This window comes from Vanderwaltozyma polyspora, genomic scaffold, assembly GCF_000150035.1.
Source record: "Vanderwaltozyma polyspora DSM 70294 KpolScaffold1036 genomic scaffold, whole genome shotgun sequence".
Taxonomy (NCBI): Eukaryota; Fungi; Ascomycota; class Saccharomycetes; order Saccharomycetales; family Saccharomycetaceae; genus Vanderwaltozyma; species Vanderwaltozyma polyspora.
Genome location: NW_001834692.1, coordinates 247,431 through 270,738, shown reverse-complemented (window position 1 = coordinate 270,738; position 23,308 = coordinate 247,431). Strand labels below are relative to the sequence as shown.

The 23,308-nt window shown below is 33.6% G+C and overlaps 7 protein-coding genes, 1 non-coding gene and 2 further genes across 8 annotated transcripts, besides 4 other annotated features; 4 read left to right on the top strand and 6 right to left on the bottom strand.

The window, feature by feature from the left end:
* Positions 1-5: 5 nt before the first annotated feature.
* On the bottom strand, positions 6-2,069 carry SUP35 (translation termination factor GTPase eRF3; the record flags this gene model as incomplete). Its single annotated transcript, XM_001647163.1, has 1 exon — positions 6-2,069. One exon carries the CDS (start codon positions 2,067-2,069, stop codon positions 6-8), a length of 2,064 nt encoding a protein of 687 aa, XP_001647213.1.
* Positions 2,070-2,955: 886 nt separating this feature from the next.
* Positions 2,956-3,114: a sequence feature (similar to hypothetical protein; correction of possible frameshift sequencing error~similar to Saccharomyces cerevisiae HSP42 (YDR171W)).
* Positions 2,956-4,015, bottom strand: Kpol_1036p103 (the record flags this gene model as incomplete).
* Positions 3,116-4,015: a sequence feature (similar to hypothetical protein; correction of possible frameshift sequencing error~similar to Saccharomyces cerevisiae HSP42 (YDR171W)).
* Positions 4,016-7,141: 3,126 nt separating this feature from the next.
* Kpol_1036p102 (uncharacterized protein) lies at positions 7,142-7,639 on the top strand (the record flags this gene model as incomplete). The annotated part of the gene is made up of 1 exon (XM_001647162.1): positions 7,142-7,639. The coding sequence occupies one exon, from the start codon at positions 7,142-7,144 to the stop codon at positions 7,637-7,639; it is 498 nt and encodes a 165-aa protein (XP_001647212.1).
* Positions 7,640-8,026: 387 nt separating this feature from the next.
* On the bottom strand, positions 8,027-8,542 carry Kpol_1036p101 (integrase catalytic domain-containing protein; the record flags this gene model as incomplete). The annotated part of the gene is made up of 1 exon (XM_001647161.1): positions 8,027-8,542. One exon carries the CDS (start codon positions 8,540-8,542, stop codon positions 8,027-8,029), a length of 516 nt encoding a protein of 171 aa, XP_001647211.1.
* An 89-nt stretch (positions 8,543-8,631) lies between these two features.
* Positions 8,632-9,585: a sequence feature (similar to Tkp3 protein; correction of possible frameshift sequencing error).
* On the bottom strand, positions 8,632-11,136 carry Kpol_1036p100 (the record flags this gene model as incomplete).
* Positions 9,589-11,136: a sequence feature (similar to Tkp3 protein; correction of possible frameshift sequencing error).
* Kpol_1036p99 (Tkp3 protein) lies at positions 11,040-11,660 on the bottom strand (the record flags this gene model as incomplete). The annotated part of the gene is made up of 1 exon (XM_001647160.1): positions 11,040-11,660. The coding sequence occupies one exon, from the start codon at positions 11,658-11,660 to the stop codon at positions 11,040-11,042; it is 621 nt and encodes a 206-aa protein (XP_001647210.1).
* A 393-nt stretch (positions 11,661-12,053) lies between these two features.
* Kpol_1036p98 (Tkp3 protein) lies at positions 12,054-12,674 on the bottom strand (the record flags this gene model as incomplete). The annotated part of the gene is made up of 1 exon (XM_001647159.1): positions 12,054-12,674. The coding sequence occupies one exon, from the start codon at positions 12,672-12,674 to the stop codon at positions 12,054-12,056; it is 621 nt and encodes a 206-aa protein (XP_001647209.1).
* Positions 12,675-15,366: 2,692 nt separating this feature from the next.
* Kpol_1036trna5 lies at positions 15,367-15,438 on the top strand. The gene has a single exon. It is a non-coding gene; the product is annotated as a tRNA-Gln (tRNA).
* A 485-nt stretch (positions 15,439-15,923) lies between these two features.
* Positions 15,924-21,794, top strand: SEC7 (Arf family guanine nucleotide exchange factor SEC7; the record flags this gene model as incomplete). Its single annotated transcript, XM_001647158.1, has 1 exon — positions 15,924-21,794. The coding sequence occupies one exon, from the start codon at positions 15,924-15,926 to the stop codon at positions 21,792-21,794; it is 5,871 nt and encodes a 1,956-aa protein (XP_001647208.1).
* A 430-nt stretch (positions 21,795-22,224) lies between these two features.
* Positions 22,225-23,223, top strand: PCD1 (8-oxo-dGTP diphosphatase; the record flags this gene model as incomplete). Its single annotated transcript, XM_001647157.1, has 1 exon — positions 22,225-23,223. The coding sequence occupies one exon, from the start codon at positions 22,225-22,227 to the stop codon at positions 23,221-23,223; it is 999 nt and encodes a 332-aa protein (XP_001647207.1).
* Positions 23,224-23,308: the final 85 nt, after the last annotated feature.

Below are 23,308 nucleotides of genomic sequence, written 5' to 3'. Positions count from 1 at the left end.
TAAAACTATTCTACAATTTTGACAATCTTACCAATGGCAATAGTAGTACCTTGATCTCTTAAAGTGAATCTACCTAATTGTGGGTAGTCTTGGTATGTTTCAACACAGACTGGTTCATTGGTTTCCAATAATGCAATGATCTTCATACCCTTCTTAGCAAAAGCAGGAGGCTTCTTAGATCTACGGTTGGTACCTTTTTCAAGCTTATGCAATAATCTTGTGATAGTAACTTCTTCAATAGCTGTGTGAATATGCATGACACAAGAGAAACCTGCTGACATAATAGACTTCAATTCAACCATGGCAATTTCAGCAACAAATTTTGTTACACTCTTTACTGGGTTTTTTGGAGAAGTTAAAACAAAACCAGCAGAAATTTCTTCTTCTTCAACACCCTTGATTCTCAATTTAACTTGTTCACCACAAATAGCCATATCAACTTCATTTTCAGTTTCGTTATAAATATTTTGAATTTCGACTGGGATTCTGTTTGGCATTAACAAGGTGGAGTTACCCTTCTTGATATGACCAGATTCAATTTTACCTTCAACAACAGTACCCATATCTTTCATTTTAGATGAAATTGGCAACATAAATGGAGCATTGATGTGACGATCCATGTGGTTCATAGCATCCAAGTATTCTAACAAGGCTGGTCCAGTGTACCATGGACAATCCTTTGGATCAACACGGTTCTTCAAACCAGCACCACTGTAACCAGAAACTGGCATGAAAATAACATCTTCTTTAATGTTATAACCAACAGCTTTTAAGAAATTGTTTAAGTTAGCAACACATTGGTTATAACGTTCTTCAGACCAGTTGACAGTTGGATCATCCATCTTGTTGATAACAACAATCATTTTGTTAACACCTTGAGTCTTAGCCAATAAGGCATGTTCACGAGTTTGACCACCCTTTTCAAAACCTGTTTCATATTCACCCTTTCTTGCGGAGATAACTAAAATACCAACATCAGCTTGAGAAGCACCACCAATCATTTCAGAAACATACATTTTGTGACCAGGAGCATCCAATATTGTGTAACGTCTCTTTTCAGTTTCGAAGTAAGCTCTACCAACTTCAATAGTTTTACCGTCATTTCTTTCTTCTTTGTTAGTATCCATAACCCAAGACAAATACCAACCCTGTCTACCAGCATCTTTAGCTTCTCTTTCGTACTTTTCAACGGTTCTCTTATCAACAGAACCTGTCAAATATAAAATGTTACCACCCATGGTAGATTTACCAGCATCGACATGACCCATGAAAATAATAGACATATGATCTTTACCACCGAACATATCGTTAACGACTTCTTGATCAATTTCATCTTCTTGTTGCTTTATCAATGATTCAGCATTTGATGTGTTTTCAGTGGCGGCAGGTGCCTCTTTTGGAGTTTCCTTTGGAGTTTCAGCTTCAGTGGTTGCAGATTTTTGAGAAATTTCAAGTTTTTCAATCTTTGGCAAATCTGATGCTTCTTTCTTGGCATCAGTAGTTTCCTTAGCATCTGTTTTTTCAGGAGTTGGCTCAGCTTTTTTGCTTGCATTAGCCAATTTGATACCAGAACTAGAAACCAACTTCAAAGTTTTCTTTGGCTTAGCAGTTTGTTGTTGTTCTTGTTGCTTTTGGAAGTCTTCTAAAGTCATACCTTGAGATGATTGCTGTTGACCATTATTGTTTTGGTAGTTATTACGGTTGTTATAGTTCTTATAACCGCCGCGACCTTGGTTTTGTTGGTAACCACCATAGTTTTGTTGTTGGTAACCACCTTGTTGATAGTTACCATAGGATTGTTGTTGATAATTACCTTGAGGCTTACCACCTTGTTGGTAGCCGCCTTGTTGATAACCACCTTGTTGATAACCACCTTGTTGGTAACCACCATAGTTTTGCTGTTGATAACCACCTTGGTTTTGTTGTTGGTAACCACCTTGCTGTTGTTGATAATAGTTTTGGTAGTAGTTTTGATATTGACCTTGACCTTGGCCTTGACCTTGACCTTGACCTTGACCTTGACCTTGACCTTGTTGTGGTTGGTTGAAGTTTTGATTCTGTTCAGACATAACTAACAAGTATAGATATCGACCCGAGAACCTATATGGAAATATATATGCTTATGTTTAACCTTTATAATCTTAAATCTTGCACATTATTTAACTTACTGTTCTTATGAACTGCTTTAAAATTCTTTGAGATGAGATGAAAAATTTTTAGAATGTACTGGAAAAATCACGTGAGTGATTTTTCCAATCACCATTGACGAATACTGCATGTCACATAATATAATATACGTTCCTGTTCCTAAACAATGACAGACTATTACTCAGACACATTCCTCAAACCGACCATGTTTAGTTTTTTGTTCACTACAACAATGAGATTTTTCTTCTTAATTTAAGATGCATTCACGACTTTTACTTCAATCTATTTTATTATCACTTTGCTTATACTGTTTTTGGCATTGAATAGAAATCCAATAGAATAATATAGAAATATATGAATATATACTTGATTTACTAATTACTGAATACCTCTATACTGTAAGAGCTAATTAAATTTATGAGGAAAATTGTTGCATACCTAAATTGGTGGATAAATTGTTAAATACGTCCTCTTAGTTAGATTTACTTGTTACCCTACACATCTAGATTGACATACTGTGTCCTTAATAATAGAAACACACACATATATTAATCACAATATACGAATGTATACTAAGAGCTGGTTACATGGCGTCACATATACCAAAGGGCTCTACAAACGCTATCATCAGTATTTGATGGCAACTTACCACCAGTTGAAGTCTACTTAAAATATTGAAACACTATAAACTCTACAACATTAAATAAACGGGTACTTAGTAGGTCAGAAAGCTTAGTTTGAGATTCAAATATTCCAGTTTATACATAATTTCCCTGACCTGTCATTTTTCTTTTCCCTGTGAATTAATTAGACTGGGTTTGGGTTCTGCTCAAATTCTAATTCAGCGTCTGGGATATCTTCAATCATAATCTTCTTTTTTGGTGCTGGTTTCTTACCATCGGTCAATATTTTTGGGACCTTTATTTGCAGCAACCCGTTTGCATAAGTGGCTTTTATATCTTCGTCATTGATTCCTGGGAAAACTGGGAATTTTGACCTTTCTTTTGAATGAACCAGTTCTGATTTCAGTGACTTTCAGGTACTTTTCATCAATGCTTTTTTTATCCTCAATGTTACCTTTAACTAACAGTTCGTGAGATGATGGGTGGTAATCAATACTAAATGAATTTGATGCAGCGCCTGGTAATGCCATCATCACAGTGTAATTTTCAGGTTCATTATAAACGTTTAATTCCGGAGAAAATGGAAAATTTACCCTTGTTTCAGGCTTGGACACTTGAACTTTACCAACAGGAGTTGCAACAATTTCCTTTTCGGTTTCCTTTCCCTCTCCATCAGCACTGGGTTTTGTTTCTTCTGGAGATTTTATTTCGTCACCAGCCATATTAATGTCTTGCTCAAGAGGTTGGTCAGATGAGGCGCCGTCACCTTCAGCCTCCGCAATCTTACGTTTTAAGGTCTCTTCAAATGCATTTATCCCTTCCCTTTCAGTGTTAGAATAGGAACGCCCAGAATCTGGGTATTCTGATGGTGCATTGTCAAGAAGAGAAACTAACAAATCGTTCAAAAATTGACGATTGCCAGTGGCAGTAGCATTATCACCATAATGTGATAACAAATGATTCACTTCTGGAGTATTATTATCACGATGATGGTGATGATGTCCAGCAAATCTATTCAAATAGTTGTCTCCACCTGTTTCCTCTTCATCTTCATCATCGTAATACAAACTAGGTCTATAGTAAACTCCCCTTACTTGCCCTTCACCACCAAAGGGATCCGGCCTTTGGTTGTAACCAAGTAATTGATTCATCTGCCTTGCCCTCTCCTGTTCTCTTATTTGAGAATGTGCATAGAGCGCATTCATAATATCATACAGTGACATGGATGGTTGATAAAAACTCATTTTGAGACTATATATTGGTTCTACTCAATTTACGAAGTTCTGCTAAAATAGATGATTTCCAATCCCCTATCAATTAAAAATAAAAATAATTCCAACATCCATAAAGCTTCATGAATTTTGGTTAACCCATCATGATCTTATATACAATTCATTTTTGTACATTGTTATACATCAGCTCATGTCGAAAAGTCCTACATACAATTACTCTTTCGGGGCCACCCTTAAATAAACCTCATAAATATCAATTACAACCAACAAATCATATTCAATTTACGATTCATAGCAACTAACTTTCAAGAATAACTTTAAAATATCCACTAGATGAAAGCTAAAACAAGAATAATATGCCCCTCTAAACATTTCCCATTGACTAACGACTTTCTTTTTATACATTCTTGATCCAGTTCATCCACTACACGGTTGGTCCCATCGTTCATCTGTAACTTTTCTTTTCTACCATAAGAATGAACATCAAGCAAGTATAAATCATTCAAGTAGGTTTATTATATCAATCAAGAAAGTTCAGAAGGATATGCTTCTTGATAGTTACCTGGTGCATTTTATTGGCAATTGTTTTAATAGCTTTGGGTCTGTTGCCATTGCATCTCTTGAGTTTTGCCCTTTTTTTGTTAAATAAGCAGATGATGGATTAAGCTAAATTATATACATCGTCGTTGATATTATGTGTTTAAAACTATACAGAAGAAGTATATCTTGCGTGTAGGTTAATAATTATTTAGAGATTTTTATGATGTCACCTTTTTAATTAAACTGTGTTTTGCTTTAAACATTGAGATGTGGCGATCATCAAGTAGGATAGTTTCCCCTTACTTATGATTTCATGACTTTTCTTAATTTCCAATTGTCACAGTTTAATAGCGTTATTAAGGTTGATTGCATTAACTTGTTTTTCATTTTATATTATCTTGTTATGATACAGTGCTTCCATTCTTACTGAACTAAACTCCAGTTATTTAAGTTATTACACATTGTCTTGACTGGTTTATATTCATAAATATTTGATGATTTTTAAACTAATAAATATCGATATCCAATCAATCTTATGCATTCTGATAAGCTGCGATTCTTGCAAATATGCTCAGAATACTATGTCTTCGCTTTAATATTTGTACCCAACTATTTAGGAAGTCTTCTGATAGATTTACTAAAGGAACTACTAATAACCCGTAACATCAAAGAATGTACCGGTCAAATTACTGATATAAATATCAGGTTTTCTATCGATACAATCTCCTATATAACTATGTTGTATGATTTTTTAAGACTTGAATAAGAAATGGACGTGCTCCCATCACATCACTGGAATCAAAATCAATTTAAATCAAATCAAATAATATCTAGTCAGAGGATAATATATACTTACTGAATTGTTCTTAATCCAAGATAAATAATATAGGAACGTTTCTGGCTACCAAAAAGAAAGTCATGGTGTTTTACGTTTCATGACACTCATAATCTAACGCCAATAGTTCTAATTTAGCATAATTTTGGATTATATTGATAATTTTAAAAATCAAGCTCTGGGTATTTCCAAAGGGAGAAATTCTAAGTAATTAATAGAAATATCCATGAGCAGGTAAATATAGTCAAGATAGTTTAAATCAGTTGATTTATCCCCCGACTTTTCCTCACAAATTTACATTTAAGAATCTCCAGTTTAAGAGGGGGGTTTATCTTCTTCTTCAACTGTATCACAAGTTAAAAGTTTAATCATTTAAAAACATTTTTGTAGACACCTGTTAATTCATCTCTGTAGTGTGTTGCTTTAATACTAATTCCATTCTATTAGTTAATCTTGTTAAGCTTTCATATTTCTATAATCACGTGATTTAAACGAATAAGGTTCTTACCCGGAGGTAAAGAAAACTACCAGACCTGCTTACGTATAAAATGATAATCCTGATAGAGTTGTATAATAATAAATATAAAACAAGAGCTCTGATAAGTATTCGTTGTAGAGTTGTTAAGTCTTGTAATAGTGAAATGTATTCAAAAATATGCATGAGTAGTCGAAATGGTCTCTTAAAACTAGAAATCGTCCAATAATGCATTTCCTAATATACAGTCAAAAGGATGAATCATAGGTGTTTTGTCATAAGAGTCAGGATTGGAGAATGGAGAGTGCATAAGTGAGTGACTTTCATGAGTGTCACTCTTTTCATAGGCATCATTAATTTTACAAGTATAACTATGGCCACACGTATGTGGCTATGACCTGCATCTGTGCTGTCAATTTATTTTTGTTTGTACGTGGTGATGTTTTGGTTGCAGATATTTCACTCGGGTAAAAGTAGTTTACCCTACCTCAATCGGAGTGAAAAATGTCGCTACCAAAACATCACCCACTTTGAAACATAGCACAGAATCTGAGCGTGCAAGTGTAAATTACAATAACATGCACGATTATACTCATACTCATATACGTAATGACATTGTCCGACTTCCAGGAGATCTATAAAAGAGCCATGAAAAATTCCTTTATTTAATCCTCGTTCCTGTCAATATAGAGTTGTGGGTATTACAGTCTCAGTGCTATTTGCCAGGGTGTACTTCTTCTAGATGGTTCTTGTTTAAAGAGACCAGATTGATTTCTCATATCACATAACACTGCTTACATTTATAAAACTTACAAGTCACTAGCTGATACTAGATAAACACATAGTTTATACTATTACACAAGTCGAGTAGACTTGCCGTATACTAGGCAAAAGGGCCTAATGTTATTGCACACACTTTTCCTTATCCGTAAGGTTATGAGCTCTGATCTAAACTGAAAGTTAACTTATTATTATTTAATATTTGAAGACGTGAAGTTAGAAATCAGTCCTAAAAATTTCAAATTATCTTAGTAATGGTCAACATGGTATTTAAAATTCCTTCTCCTATTGAATAAAGTTCATCTGCAACCCAGAACTTCATATTCTACAGATGAAAGGATTAAGGAATCCATGAAACTTTATGAATTTTAAGATGAGTTTGAATCCAATGCTTACGATTAAATTGATGAATTCATCAGGCAACGAACGGAATATTAGCGGAACCATCAATAAAATAACTATCATAAAGTTGGACCAATTACTAGAATAGTATGAACATGCCCTACTTATGCTCAAGGAAGATCGGATCTTTACATGTATAACAACTCCAAATGAAATAGAATTAAAAAATGACCTACAAAAATCCTTAAACAAACAGATTGATGATATTTTCTGTGATACCCTAATGATAAAAAATGAAAATGAGAAGGTAAAGGATTTGTTGAAAGATAAAAATGCCAAACAAATAATGAATTATGTCATAGAATCAATTGAAAAGACTAGAATACAAAGGAAATTTGATAAGGTCATTGATTCTGTAATTGGCACTCGAACCCTATTAAATGAAAAACATGACTCAATTAAGAAACTATTCAGATGTACCTATGATAAAGCAAACTCTTTCAAAGAAAGAGATAAATATGGTCTAATAGTATCTAGGATCTTATTTGAGTACCGACTTAAAGATAGAAATTTACCATTTCCAAAGGAAAGATTTAAAAAGTTGCTGATTAAAGAAATATATATCGTTGGTTCGATAGCTAATCGGTTATGTGATATCTCGTAGTCGAGGAATATAATCTTGAGTTTAGCAACATGAATTTTTTTTATAACTGAGTGACAGGCCATGATCTGCTAAAAAAGCCATGATGTGTTTTAAAATAGCGTAATGGTCGTTGATGGTAGAAGAAGCAATGATAAGGTCGTCGTAGTAATATGATACTGCGGTGTTCTTTGATTGAGGTAGTTTTTTAACGATAAACATGGTCTCCAACTATGAATTGTACGTCGTTTTGAGTATCTGCTCTAACTTTCGATAACATTTCACAAGCTTTTGTTCGTTCGTCTTTCGTAATTCTTCGAGCGTCGTGTAATAGCTTGTGGTTGAATATCGCTAATTGAACCTGTTCTTCTTGGAACTAGTCAGCCCCGTTCGTTCGTTTACTCCATTGGCTCACTTGTGGGGTAACCAAATGTATTTTTTGTCATATATATGAGCTGTTTTAGCAAAAGCTATTTTGCAAGGTGCATAGCCATATACCATCTTTGTATTATTAACTATGTTTGTTTCCGTATACAAATTGGAAGGCCAGTTGATTAACTCAGGTTCTAAATGTGTCAGTGCGGTTTTGATCATCTTTATGGTTCTTTCAGCTTTGCTGTTCCCTCGTGGATTATACACCGAGCTTTGATAGTATTTCAAATGTAGTCGCTTTATTTCTTGTTCGACTATTTCTGATCGAAAAGCTTGTGCATTATCCGTGATGATGGCTCTGGGTTTTCCAAACATGCTATATATTTGTAATATTATGTCGGTGACTGCATTGGAGTTGGGCGAAAACAGGGGTTTCGTAATGGTAAGGTTGGACGTATAATCTACTGCAATTATGAGGTATTGATAGTGGTTCCAAGTTTTTAAGGGTCCTGCAAAATCGAAATGCCAGCGGGTTAATGCCGGTGTTATTTTCATTTTTGGAAGTTCGACTGGTAGATCAACAAATCGTTGATAGATCTCACAGTGTGAACAGTTTCTGATTACATACAAGAGTATAACAGATATTAAAGAGTCCAGTATTTTTCTGGGATCATCATCTGTTCCAATATTCTGTGGTTGGCATGGAAAGCATTAAGGAGTGAAGTGGCTTTTTCGATATAGTGCACATCAGTAAGTATATGGTGGAGTTGGTCATGGTAGATGATGTAGAAGTTATTATTGACCCATGTAAAGATATGTATTATGTTCTGATATATGTTAGGGGTAGGTAAATGTTCTCGAGGGATTCGTTGGATATCCAATATTTGGGACCAAGATAGGTTGCGAACATCATTTATAATGTTTGGTATGTTTTCACTAGTTTCTGGGTCAATGAGGTCATTGGCTTGTTCGTGTGATTCGTCAGTAGCCTCTGGTACAGGTTCGGGAGCAGTTTGTTCGGTTAAGGTTGGGGAACCTTCACTAGGTTGATCGGAATGAGTAGTTGTATTGAGTTCAATCTCAACGGAAAATTTGTCCCATTTGTCTAGGTTTAAGGTAGGTTGAGAATCTAAACCATACCTGCTGAGGTAATCTGCGACATGGTTGTCACTTCCTTTGATGTATTTCCAGGTTAACCGGTAGGTATTTAGTAAATCCAGATACTTGGTCAATCTTGGGTGTGTGACTCTTTCAGTTTTTCCAATACTGATTATACCTTGGTTATCGGTATATATCGTAATACTGGAGGATAAAATAAGTCGGGCCTTTTCGAGTGTGTGAAGTATCGCCCATAGTTCACGTTCGACGGTAGAGTAACGTTGTTGCGCTTCAGTGAAACGAAGTGAGTAGAAAGCAATGGGATAAAGTGCAGCTTTACCATTTGTAGTTTCAGGTTGTAGAAGAATTGATGCTGCACCTATAAGACTAGCGTCTGCATAAATAACAGTTGGTGTCTGTGGGTCAAATAATTTCAAGGTAATGGATTTTAATATCGCCTGTTTGATTATTTGGAAATTGGTTTTCATCGCTTGTTGTAGTTATGGCTTTTCCTGAGTAGTGATTTTGTTGGTAGAAAATTGGTAGAAGGGTGACAGTAATTGAGATGCATTAGGTATGAAGTTTCGTAGAAAATTTACAAAACCGGTGAATTTCTCTATTGCCTTTTTGCCTAAAGGTAAAGTCCATTTAGCAATCGTAGCTTTCTTTTCGCTATCTATAGCTAGATGGTTATGTGATATCTCGTAACCGAGGAATAGAATTTTGGATTCAGCGACATGAATTTTTTCATAACTTAGTGATAGGCCATGTTGCTCTAGAAGAGCCATGATGTGTTTCAAAGTAGAATAGTGGTCGTCGATGGTAGAAGATGCAATGATAAGGTCGTCATAGTAATAAGCTACTGTGGTGTCCTTAGATTGAGGTAGAAGTTTCAGAAGGTTTTGAATAAATTCACCCCACCAATAGGGACCTGAGGCTAAACCGTATGGTAACCTGTTGAACTTGTAGCTTCCAAGTTCGGTTATCAATCCCAGTTTATCTCCTTTTATGGGTATTTGTTGGTATGCTTTCCTTATATCGAGTGAAGAAAAAATAGTCTTGTTCGCGAGATTAGAAAATATATGCTGGATGGGTGGAATTGGTCTAGGAGTATATAATAGATGCTTGTTGACTTTTCTAAGATCTGTGATAACTCTGATCTTATCTTTAGTTTGTTGTATAGGGAAAACAGGGCTAAGCGCCACTAATTCATCTGTAGCGATCGGAGATATCATCTTCGATTCTAGAGATTGATTAATGAACTGTTCAATCGCTTGGCGTTGGAGTTGATTGGTGAAATAGGCTTTGGGTTTATGGTATGGAAAATTGTTGAGTCTCACGAAAGCAACATATTTATGTTTTGTAGAAATCGTATTTTTGTGGTTTTCCTTGAATACTATTGGGTATTCCTGTTTCAATTTCGCCTTGAGGTTAGTTTCTTGTATGATACGTATGTGAGCTTCAGTTGGTTGTGATAAGTTATGTGGGATAATTACTCTCGTTCCTTTAATTTCGATAGAATTGTAATCCTTTGCCAGTTGATATTTGAATGTTTTCAATAATGGTTTTCCAAAAATGATATGAGTACGGTTTTCAGGAATGATATAGAAAGGTTTTTCTGTATACGATTCGTTCACATGTATTCTGACCATTGCCTGTTTCTTGATTATGTTTTGCTTACCGATAGCGGGTTTTACAACTATTGGCGGACATTCAATTATATCAGATATGGTAAAACGTATATTGGGAAAGGTTGTATGTCTGTGATCGACAATAGGTTGATAGATGAAATTTGCGTCTGCCCCAGTATCTAGAATTAGGTTAGGTTGTTGGTTATTATGAAACTCCATATTAGTATTATTTAAGCGGAGTGAGTTGACGTGAATATAACTTTCGTTATCACTGGATATATAGTCTGAGTAGTCCTCCGCAGAGTTGTTTAGAATTTCATTGGCTAATTCTGGTTCGGAATCGGATTCGTTGGTTTCGTATGATTTAGTAACTTGGGATTGTTGGAAATGATAATTTTTGTTGTCAAATTCCTCATCCATATCTTCTTCTGAATCGGGAATTTCGATATTATTAATATTGAACTTCTTTGTTCCGTTATGGATTTAGATTTTTGTCGGTTTTGATAGTAATTTTGCTTCCTATCAGCACACTGGTTACAAGAACAATTTAAACAGAAACTTGGTTTCGCATTGTGTGATTTGTCGATATTGCTGCACTTAGTACAGGTACAATTTGTGCAATAGAATTGTGTTTTGTTTTTATTTTGATATTTTTTATTGTTTTTATAGTTGTTTTTATAGTTGTTTTTATAGTTGTTTTTGTTTTGATATTGGCTTATAGTAAAAAAGTTTTTGGTTTCAGTTTTTGTATTTTTGTAAAGTTGATCCTCTGGTAAAGTCTCATTAATATATGTTACAATGTCTTCATAGGTATTGAAGTCAGAAAAAGTAGGCATTTTTATAGTAGGAAATTGTTCTCTCATGATTGTTTTGATTTTCTTTAATAGGATTTGAAATAAATTTGCAGATCTGTTTTCACCCGCCATTTCAGTTAGTTTCAGCATAAAGATGGTAACATTTTCACTATCAGTCAAAACGCGGTTAACCAATTTATCTTCTGCCTGTGAAGCAGCTCTTTATAAATTAAAGTATCTATATATGATTAAAATACAGTTTTTCAGCTAATGATCTTTCCTCTTGCATCTTTTAAGTGGTATGTAATACCTTTCTTGCAACAAAGGGAGAAAAACCTAATCCAGTCACTATACTTGATTCTTTTATTGACAAGCGCTTGTTGGATTTCTAAAATAGCAGCGGTGTTGTCTTTTGTAAATATATTGTCAATTCTCATAGAAGTTGTAGGTGTCAGAGTAGCGTCAACGAAACTTTTATGACATTCCAAAGCGATTTGATTATCTTCAACCATTATGATTGAAGGGGAGTGTTTTTCTATTTTGTTAATAACAATTTTTCCTTTTGTTGTTGTTCATCAATAGCAATTCTCCTCTGACTTGGGTTTCCTGTTGTGCAATCAATTTTCCCACTTCATTAATTATTTTTAGTTTCAATTCTTGCAGATATAATGACAATTCGGTAGTAACTCCCACTCTAAGGTCTTCTAATTCCTCTTCCTTTTCCTTTTCCTCTTGTTTTAACTTGGATTTTGAAGCTTGCTCTTCCAGATCGATAAACGCTTCTAGTTGTTTTCTTTCTAGTTTCAATTCTACTCTGGGTTCCTTAGTTTCCATTTTAAGTTTATCTTTGTCCAGTTGGAACTTGTTAAACTTAATTGATGCTTCTTTTAGATCCTTTCTTTCTTCATTATCCTTTGTTTTTAGTTCCAGCAATTTATTTGCTAAATCGTTGTTCTTTGAATTCAAGAGGTCTAAGCTCTGCTGAATCTGAGCCCGATATCTGATATCCTCTTCTTGTTGAATATCCAATTTTTTGTTACTTACTTCGTAGTTAGTATCCAGCTTTTTGTTAATCACTTCGTGGTTAGTATCCATTTTAGCCTTTATTGCCTGGATTGAGGCTTGTAAAGCCTTGATTGAATTTTCCATTCTGTCTTCTGACATTTTTGCTTAAGGTTAAATAAGGTCTTTGCTATTTTGATAGTGTTTCTTATTTAGTTGATCGCCAGAGTGTTTAGGTGCTTGATAAAATAAGTATTTTGTATTGTTTGATCTGGAATATTGAATATTAAGGTATTAAGTATTTATCTAGGGAAACAAGCCGTAGAAGTCAATACTTAAGGTTATTAGTTATGAGCTCTATGAATTATCAAACTATTGTAATAACTATACGGTAGTATTAAATATATAAAAATCTGTATGGTCTTCTGTTTAATATCAAGAAGTATATATCTTTACTGCAGGAATTATGTCCTTTATTTACGTTGTGTTATCAATTGATTAACGTTATTGTGACTTAAACATAGGTGGTAAATACTTTTCCCTTATTACTGTCACTTTGTACACATATTGTATCAATACTGTCTTGATTTACTAGCATTTGTTAAACTATTAGCTATTATTTAAGTGTAGAGTCAAATTGGTTTACGTTTGAATAAAGACAGATGTGTGTATTCAAGGGAATCTTGATGTAGAGATCTGTAAGATAAAGTAAATATACTGTTAATTAATAGTCTTGTTGATTGATCTGTTATGTACAAGTTAACATACTAAATAATATAACAACAATCTCTTTTAATAGCAGTATTAATAATATGTTATAACGTTAGTTATCAAAGGCTAGTACGAAGTAATACCATCATAATACTTAAGAACACAGATATAATAGCGTCATAAAAAATACAAAACATTGTAATATAGTGGAGGGTTATATAATCCTTGATGTGATCTGTTAGAATTATGAGGTGACACGTGAGCTAGACGCATCAGAGCATTATTCGTAAAGGATAAAGAAATATTACTCTACATGAAAGTGTTATCTCTGACGTTAAAACTTTTCCAACACTGTATATAAGAAATGACGAGACCTTAACTGACACTTGCCATATTAATTATATTCCTATGTGTATATTTGTCAACTTGGTAAGAGCTTTACGCGTTAATGAGAGTAGATATACGTTAAATAGGCATTTTGACCTATTACTGAGGTCAATGAGTGTTAACTCGCTCATCGTCTTGTAAACGAGTAGTCTATATAACAAAAATGGTTTTATAAATTGGAACTGAGAATTTGTTCCCTTTATATAATAGAGGAATCGATACATTCGTCTTGTATGAAAATCAGCAAAAATGACATGAACTCTATCCTCGACTATCAAGGTTGAAGTCACAACACTTAAATGAAATTTTGCTATTAACTGTGTTATAACCCGGACTTATCTGTTGTAATATGTTCGATACAATCAGTCTTGTCTTTATTGTGAACACGGGACAAGTATGTAAGATAGTTGACGATCTCAAGCTTCTTAGCCTTGGTCTTCTATATAAACTATAAACGATATAGAAGACAGACTATATACTCGGGACTGCACCCATGTTCGCTTTATATATCTGAGGTCCGGTGAGTAAGGGGTAACAACCCCTTGAGATTCCTTCGGATCCTTAGGTTACCCTTACATTGTTTATGTGACATTCATTCAGCGGCTGCTGATGATAACACTGTCTTAGTTCCATCTTTTCCTACAACATTATCAGATTATCACAATTAACCCAAATCTCCTTAGAACAAAACTGTTGTAATGTAAACCCTTGCAGTGTGTGTCACTTGTTCACAGTATACAACTTATCTTCTTATACCTAAATGACATCTATATAAGGTGTAATTAATATACTTATTTATGTTCTCAACCTTTAGCTATTTATATACTTTTCTGTTGAAATTGTTGATCATTTTTAATAGGTGACATATTTATTAAATTGTATTTCTCCGTGAGGATTTTATATATAATATAAAACAATAATATAAATATGTAAAGATAATCTTGGAAATCAAATGATCCTAATCTTGAGATTAGTGTCCGTATTTATACGTTTAATCTTCAATCTCACAATCTTATAATTACTAATCATTTATTCTAACAATTCCTTGCACTCTCACTCAAGTATTTTAGTTTATTGGTAATTTACCAATAATATTCTTTTTATTTTCTTTCTAGAATGTTCAACAGTATTGCAAACAATCCATAATCTGATTGTTAGTAATTACTTGATTAGTTATTGTATATCATATTAATAAATTGATTTATGTTACATTATCATAGATATATCTATGACGTCATGAACATCTTATCAATTAGTCACGTGTGAGTATAAATATGTATTATTTGGCCTGTAATTATTATTTGTTTGTATGTTTAAATTGGTATACGTTAGAATGAAGGCTGGTAGACGTTTATTCTATAGGATCTTAAGGGTTGAGATCTGTAAGTTAAAGTAAATATACTTGTTAATAATAATAAAGTTCTATATCTATATTTTATGTACAAAATAAGATACTAAATAATATACAATAATATACAATAATGTACAATGATCTCTTTAAATAGCAATGTTAATAGCATGTAACATCATTCTTGTAGTGACACATATTTCTTCACCTTCAAGGTTCGTATGAAGTAACCTCGAAGTAGTCTCGAAATAATACAAATAAGGAACATTCTGGAACCTTCTAGGTCAGAACATTTTCCTTGTGTCTCATTCTCTTTATTGTGACACTAGCAATCTTGTAACCCGGATCTCTCAGATTATCACACGCATCAACTAACGCTTTACAGAAAAAAAAACTGTACAATTTTATGGTCCTATAGTGTAGTGGTCATCACTTTCGGTTTTGATCCGGACAACCCCGGTTCGAATCCGGGTAGGACCTCATATTTTTTGAACTAATCTTCATTTATTTTTGACAGTTTATTCCATATGGTACCTAAATTCAACAATAGGTGCTGAAAACAGTCAAAATATATCGATATTATAAATATTAGCACCATCATCATATTTTAATAGTATAGAACTACGTATCCCTCTTAAATTTATTGCTTAGTATTTAATATATCACTAGTAAAGAATAACCGTTACCCTGCATTTATTTTAGGTCACGTGGTCAAATCACCAATTTTTTAAAGGAGAAAAAGCCTGATCAATCGAATACTCAGCGAAATTTGATATTTGAGATAGAAATGAATAACAAACTACAAGGTGTATAATATTAATATTAAAAAGCTTAACAATAATTCTTCTGTGATAAGAAGAGATCTATCGAAGAACACTCTCTGTCTTACAGTGAACTATTTATTAGGACGTTTGCCTTTTTCTGAATTCAAAGTTCCTTTCGAACCGTGAACTTCAATAATTGACATGTCAGATCTGGAGGAAATACCGGTTGATTCAACTGCAGCCTCTATTGTTTCTGACAATGTGCCTGGTACCCCTGGTGATGTAGATGCTGTCGATGGCAGCTCAACAGCTGCCATTAAAAGTGCTGGTTCTGGTCTTAATGACTCTGCCGAAGAATCAAATGATACCAATAACTTAGACACAGAGGAAAACAATGATAATGAAGAAGAACAAGAAGAAGAGGAAGAAGAAGAAGACGACGACGATGAAGACAACGATGAAGACGCCGATGAAGACGATGACGAAGATGAAGATGAAGATGAAGATGAAGATGAAGATGAAGATGAAGATGATGATGATGATGATGATGAAGATGATGATGAGGATGAGGATGATGAGGATGAGGATGAGGATGAGGAAGAAGATGATGATGAAGAAGAAGAAGAAACTGAATCTAATGAAAGTTTAAGTGTAAATAATAACATTCCTGATGCTATGTCCGGGGCCAAAACGGCAAACGTAAAGTCTACATTTGGTCTGGTAAAGGACACTCTAAAAGAAATCATTGAAAATAAAGATATGAAGAAATCAACCACTAATTTGAAGATTGTCGAAAGAACTTACACCAGAATGGAAGAAGTGTTAGCTCAATCTAATAACGATCCCCAATATTTGGATTCTATCTTGGTTTTTGAAGCTTTAAGAGCTGCATGTAGGACAAATTCTACAAAAATTCAGTTAAAAGTTCTAGATTGTTTATCAAAATTGTTTTCCTTCAGATCTTTAGATGAAGGCATTTTAGTCAATCCACCTGATTGTCATGCGACAAATGATCAAACAGAAGAAGATAATGGAATCACACCACCTCCAAAGCAAAAATTAATCGATGCTGCCATTGATACAATTGCTGACTGCTTCCAAGGTGAAAGTACAGATGAAAAAATTGAATTACAAATAGTCAGAGCATTATCAAGTTGTATTTTGGTCGAAGATGCTGATTCATTATGTCATGGTGCATCTCTATTGAAGGCTATCAGAACAATTTATAATATCTTCATTTTCTCATTGAGTTCATCAAATCAAGGTATTGCTCAGGCAACTTTAATACAAATTGTAAGCTCTATTTTTGATAAGATAGATTTGAGTAAATTGCCACCAGAAGAGTCAGCCATAGTCACAGCTACTCTCGCATCTACTAAAGATGAACAGACTTCTGATGAACAAGAAATTGTCAGTGAAGAACTTAAGATAGATGATGTATCTGTATCTCAACCTCCATTGACCTTAGAAACAATGGATAAAATTAGTCCTGAAAATGAAGTAAGTGCCGATATTCCTGATGAACAAGATTCAATGGATACTGATGGAACAACTACCGAACAAGAATTAGCTATCAAAGATGCATTCCTTGTATTTAGAGCAATGGCAAAAATATCTGCAAAACCATTGGAAGCAGAATTAGATATGAGATCACATGCTGTAAGATCTAAATTGTTATCTCTTCATATTATTCATTCCATTATCAAAGATCACATCGATGTTTTCCTTTCTCACACTGCATATTTACCTGGTAAAAACCGTGTTAATTTGGTTGATTCAGTTAGACAGTACCTATGCCTTTCATTGGCTAGAAACGCTGCTTCACCAATTTCTCCAGTTTTTGAAATTACCTTGGAAATTATGTGGCTATTGATCTCAAGTTTAAGGGCTGATTTCAAGAGGGAAATACCGGTTTTCTTAACTGAAATTTATTTCCCTATTTCTGAATTAACTACTTCAACTCCACACCAAAAGAGATATTTCTTGAATGTTATTCAAAGACTGTGTAACGATCCTAGAACTCTGATAGAGTTTTATTTGAATTATGACTGTAACCCAGGTATGCCAAATATAATGGAATTGATGATAGATTATTTAACAAAGTTGGCATTAACAAAGGCAGAAGTATCCTCAACTCAAAGGGCCCATTATCATGAAAACTCTTCTAAACCTTTGGCAACATACGATTTAAGTCAGCTACCTTTGCTTTCTATTTCCAATCTTTCGTCTACACCAGATGTCGCTCAAACCACTACATCTTTTCCATTAGATTATGCATTGAAAATTACAGCATTGGATTGTATAGTATCTGTTTTGAAATCTCTAAGTTCGTGGGCGCACAAAGCACTAAAACCGGTCTCCTCCATTTTGAATAATACAGGCTCTCAAAATAGAAACTCGATGATAACCTCTCCACAACATGAAAGGAAGCCTTCCTCTATTTTTAATTCAAATCATAGTATTACTAGTTCTAATATTGATGGAAATGGGTCGTTTTCTAATCAATCTCAAGATGTCGATGATCCAACTCAATTTGAGAATTTGAAACAATTGAAGACCCAACTATCAGATTGTATTGAAATATTTAATAACAAGCCTAAGAAGGCTATACCCGAACTTGTTAAGAAAGGTTTTATTCCAGACGACTCTCCAAAATCAATTGCAAAATGGTTTTTAGAGACAGATGGCTTAGATTTAGCCAAAGTTGGTGATTTTATGGGTGAACACGATGAAGCCAATGTTGCTGTAATGCATGCATTTGTTGATGAATTTGATTTTACGGGATTATCGATTGTAGATGCATTAAGGGAATTTTTGCAAAAATTCAGACTTCCAGGTGAAGGTCAAAAAATTGACAGATTCATGTTGAAATTTGCAGAAAGATATGTTGATCAAAACCCGCATGTATTTTCAAAAGCAGATACTGCTTATGTATTGTCTTATTCTTTGATTATGTTGAACACAGATTTACATTCATCTCAAATTAAGCACAAAATGTCTATTGAAGAATTTTTAGAAAATAACGAGGGTATTGATAATGGTAATGATCTACCAAAGGAATTCTTAATTGGATTGTTCAATGAAATTTCAAATAACGAAATTAAGTTATTATCAGAACAACATCAAGCTTTGATTTCTGATGATACTACTTTAGTTCAACAACAACAGCAACAACAATCAGCCTTTAACTTCTTTAGTTCAAGAGATTTGGTTAGAGAGGCTTATATGCAAGTTTCAAAGGAGATATCATCGAAGACCGAGTCAGTATTTAAGAATTTGAGCAAGTCTAAAAATGGTAAGTCGTTTGATATTTATTATGCTGCTTCTCATGTTGAACATGTTAAATCTGTTTTTGAAAACTTATGGATGTCATTTTTAGCCGCGTTAACCCCACCATTCAAGGAATATGATGATCTTGAAACAACCAATAAATGTTTGGATGGTTTGAAGATTTCTATTAAAATCTCTTCCATTTTTGGTATTGATTATGCTAAAAAATCATTTATTGGGGCTTTGGTTCAATTTTGTAACTTACAAAATCTGGAAGAAATTAAAATAAAGAATGTTAATGCAATTATTGTTTTACTAGAAGAAGCATTAGCTGAAGGAACTTTTTTTAAAGAATCTTGGAAAGATGTCTTATTAGTAATTTCACAAGTTGAAAGATTACAATTGATTTCCAAAGGTATTGATAGAAATACTGTCCCTGATGTTGCTCAGGCAAGAATCACTGGGCACAGATCTTCTATGGATTCTACTAGGTCTGCTGCTGCTGGTTCAATTTTCGACATGTGGTCTAAAAAAGCTACGCCAATGGAATTAGCTCAGGAAAAACATCATAACCAGAAGTTATCCCCTGAAATCTCTAAATTCATTTCGTCAAGTGAGTTAGTGGTATTAATGGACAATATATTTACAAGAAGTGGAGATTTACCAGGAGATGCTATAGTTGATTTTATTAAAGCACTAACAGATGTTTCATTAGAAGAAATTGAGTCATCACAAGATGCTTCTACTCCAAGAATGTTTTCATTACAAAAGATGATTGACGTTTGTTATTACAACATGGATCGTATTAAAGTCGAATGGTCTCCAATTTGGCAAGTTATGGGTAGTACATTTAACAAAATTGCGACAAACCCTAATTTAGCTGTTGTTTTTTTCGCAATTGACTCATTACGTCAGTTATCTATGAGATTTTTAGATATCGAGGAATTATCAGGTTTTGAATTCCAACATGATTTCTTAAAACCATTTGAATATATTATTCAAAATACTGGTAATATTGATGTACAAGAAATGATCATAGAATGTTTCCGTAACTTTATTCTAACAAAGTCTATGAAGATCAAATCTGGTTGGAAACCAATGTTGGAATCATTGCAATATACAGCCCAATCATCTAATGAGCGTATAGTGATGAAAACATATTCTTTAGTAAGTAATGATATTGTTGCAAACCATTTCGAAAGTGTTTTCTCCCAGGATGAGGCATTTGGTGAATTAAATAATGTATTCAGAGAAATTTCTAAGAACAAAAGGTTACAGAAAATGTCTCTTCATGCTCTTGAATCATTGAAGAAGACTACCCAAAAAGTTGCAACTATCTGTTTCTGTAAACCAGATGATCCAAATTATGAACATAATAAAGCAATGTTACGTGGTAAGGATATTTTCCAAGATATATGGTTCCCTATGCTATTTTGTTTCAATGATACAATCATGACGGCAGAAGACTTAGAAGTAAGATCTAGAGCTCTAAATTATATGTTTGATGCTCTTGTTGCTTATGGTGGGGAATTTGACGATGCATTTTGGGAAAAGATATGTACCAAATTGTTGTTTCCAATTTTTGGTGTTTTATCAAAACATTGGGAAGTCAATCAATTCAACAGTCACGATGATCTAAGTGTCTGGCTATCTACTACTTTAATTCAAGCTTTAAGAAACTTAATAGCATTGTTTACACATTATTTTGAATCATTGAACAAAATGTTAGATGGATTTTTAGGTTTACTGGTATCATGTATTTGTCAAGAAAACGACACAATTGCAAGAATTGGTAGATCTTGTTTACAACAATTAATTTTGCAAAATGTAACTAAATTCAAAGATACACACTGGGATCAAATTGGTGAAGTATTTGATAGACTATTCGAATTGACCACTGCTACTGAATTGTTTGATTACGATCCATTGCATCAAGGTAGAAAATCATCAGTTCCTAAAGTTAATAATAAGAAGGAAACTTCTATCAAGGAAGATAACGAGTCAGCCAATGAAAGTATCGATGAAACTGTAAAAAGAGCAAATCAAGAAGAATCCAGTGAAGATGTTGGCAATGACGTCGATACATCGAATCAAGAAAATCAAGGAAATGAAGATCAAGATAGAATTATTTCAGCTTCTCATGAAGATAATGCTAGCCTAAAGAAATCAGCTACTCATAAATCGAGCGAAGAGTTACGTCAAAGATTAAGTATCAAGAACTCCATTGTTATTAAATGTGTGTTACAACTGTTAATGATTGAACTACTAAGTGAGTTATTCGAAAATGAAGAATTTATTCACTGCATTCCTTATAAACAATGCATCAAAGTTACAAGTTTGTTAGAAAAATCCTACGATTTTGCTCGTGATTTCAATGAGGACTATGATTTAAGAACTAGATTGGTAGAAGCTCGTGTCGTTGATAAAATCCCTAACCTGTTGAAACAAGAAACAAGTGCAGCAGCTGTTTTGATTAACATCTTATTCATGATGTATTTGAATGATGATGAGAAAAAACCTGAATTAATCAAACGTTTGATCTCTATAAGTACTGCCGTAATCGAAGGCTATGTCAGCTTAGATGATAGAACCATGGAACGTAGTATCAAAACATGGCGTCCTGTTATTGTTGAAATTTTACAAGGTTACTATGAATTCGATGATGAAGATTTCCGCGTACATTGCCCTATCATGTACGGATTAGTGATGCAAATATTGGATAAAAGCGTTCCAACAGATTTAAGACAAGCAATCAAATTATTTTTAACTAGAGTAGGTGATCTATATCTATCTTCTAACTAGTTTCAGAATTCATCGTGTATCCTTATTGAAATTTATTTAACTATCTTTCTTAAATTAAATTATTGTGTATAATAAATATAATACAAATTAAAAAAACTTTTAAATATCCATATATTTTCTAATATTTGCAAAATATAATCCAATTATAGATCAAAGTATTGTATTCCCTAATGATTCACCAACTAATTTAAAGTGTTCTCAGTAACTGGTTTCGTATTACGAATATAATCAATTTCCATTTATTATACGTTACCATGGTTCTAGAATCGCTCTATGATTAAATCGACAGTTATCCGAATAAGAAGATTAAGTCCAGCCTTACTTTAAAATAAGGAGGATAAGATAGAACTAACAAAGTGGAATGCTAGTTCAATTTAACATTTTATAAGGAGGTATTCTAATATTCTACGTATTGAGAGTTGTCATTGACATGTTATTTTTGCAGCCAAGTAATTTATTGAATAGGCTTAAAACCTTTAGATATAAGAGCCCCTACCCTTTACCAACAGTTTATCCATCAGGTAGAAGATCTGTTGTTCTTATATTGTTGTTCATTGGTAGACAAGGTGATTTAAGAGTACTTTTAACTAAGAGGTCAAGGGGTCTTAAGTCATATTCAGGTCATGTATCGTTGCCTGGGGGTAAAGCAGATAGTGATTCAGAAACTGTTGAACAGATTGCAAGGAGAGAGGCTGAAGAAGAAATAGGATTACCAAGAGATCCTATTGTATTGAGGGATAAATATGGTATGGGGATTGAAAATGTATTAGTCGATATGCCATGTTATATGTCTACTAGTTTCTTAAGTGTCAAACCTTTAGTGTGTTTTTTATTTAATGATAGCAATAAAGATTCGAGGTATACAGAACCATTAAATGTAAATGATTTCTTTGGGAGGTTAAATCCTGGTGAAACTTCATCGATCTTTTCTGTTCCTCTTTCTGATTTATCCTGTCATTTATTTCCCAAGAATATTGATTATACCCCAGAATATGTTAATAGAAGAAGAGATATTGAAAATTGGGGAGGTTTAGATTTAAAAGTTTACCATTATAATTTCCCTACGGTGAACCCAAATGATGAAAATTGGCTTAATGACGTTATTGATACAAGCTCAGGTGATGAACTTGAAGATGGATTGAAGTGTCGAGATTGCTGGGGGTTGACGGCAAACATCATATATGATGTTTCAAAAATTGCCCATGGAATTATAGACTCATCTCCAGACAATGCACCTCAAATTGGATCTGAACCATTATTATATGGACTTTATGAACTTGGTGGTCAGTTAAGACCTGGAAAGAGAAGTGACTGGGAATCAGGAATGATTACTTTTAGAAGGAAATTTAAGTACAGTGATGTTTTGCCAGCATTTTATCTTGATAAGTTAGAATTGAGATATGATTCTGAGCCAGAAGATGAAGAATAATGGTATTCAAAAATTACAACTATTTTAAGATCAGAAGTCTACAGTTGATCTAAATGCAACAATTAATTCAGTGAATATATTCAGT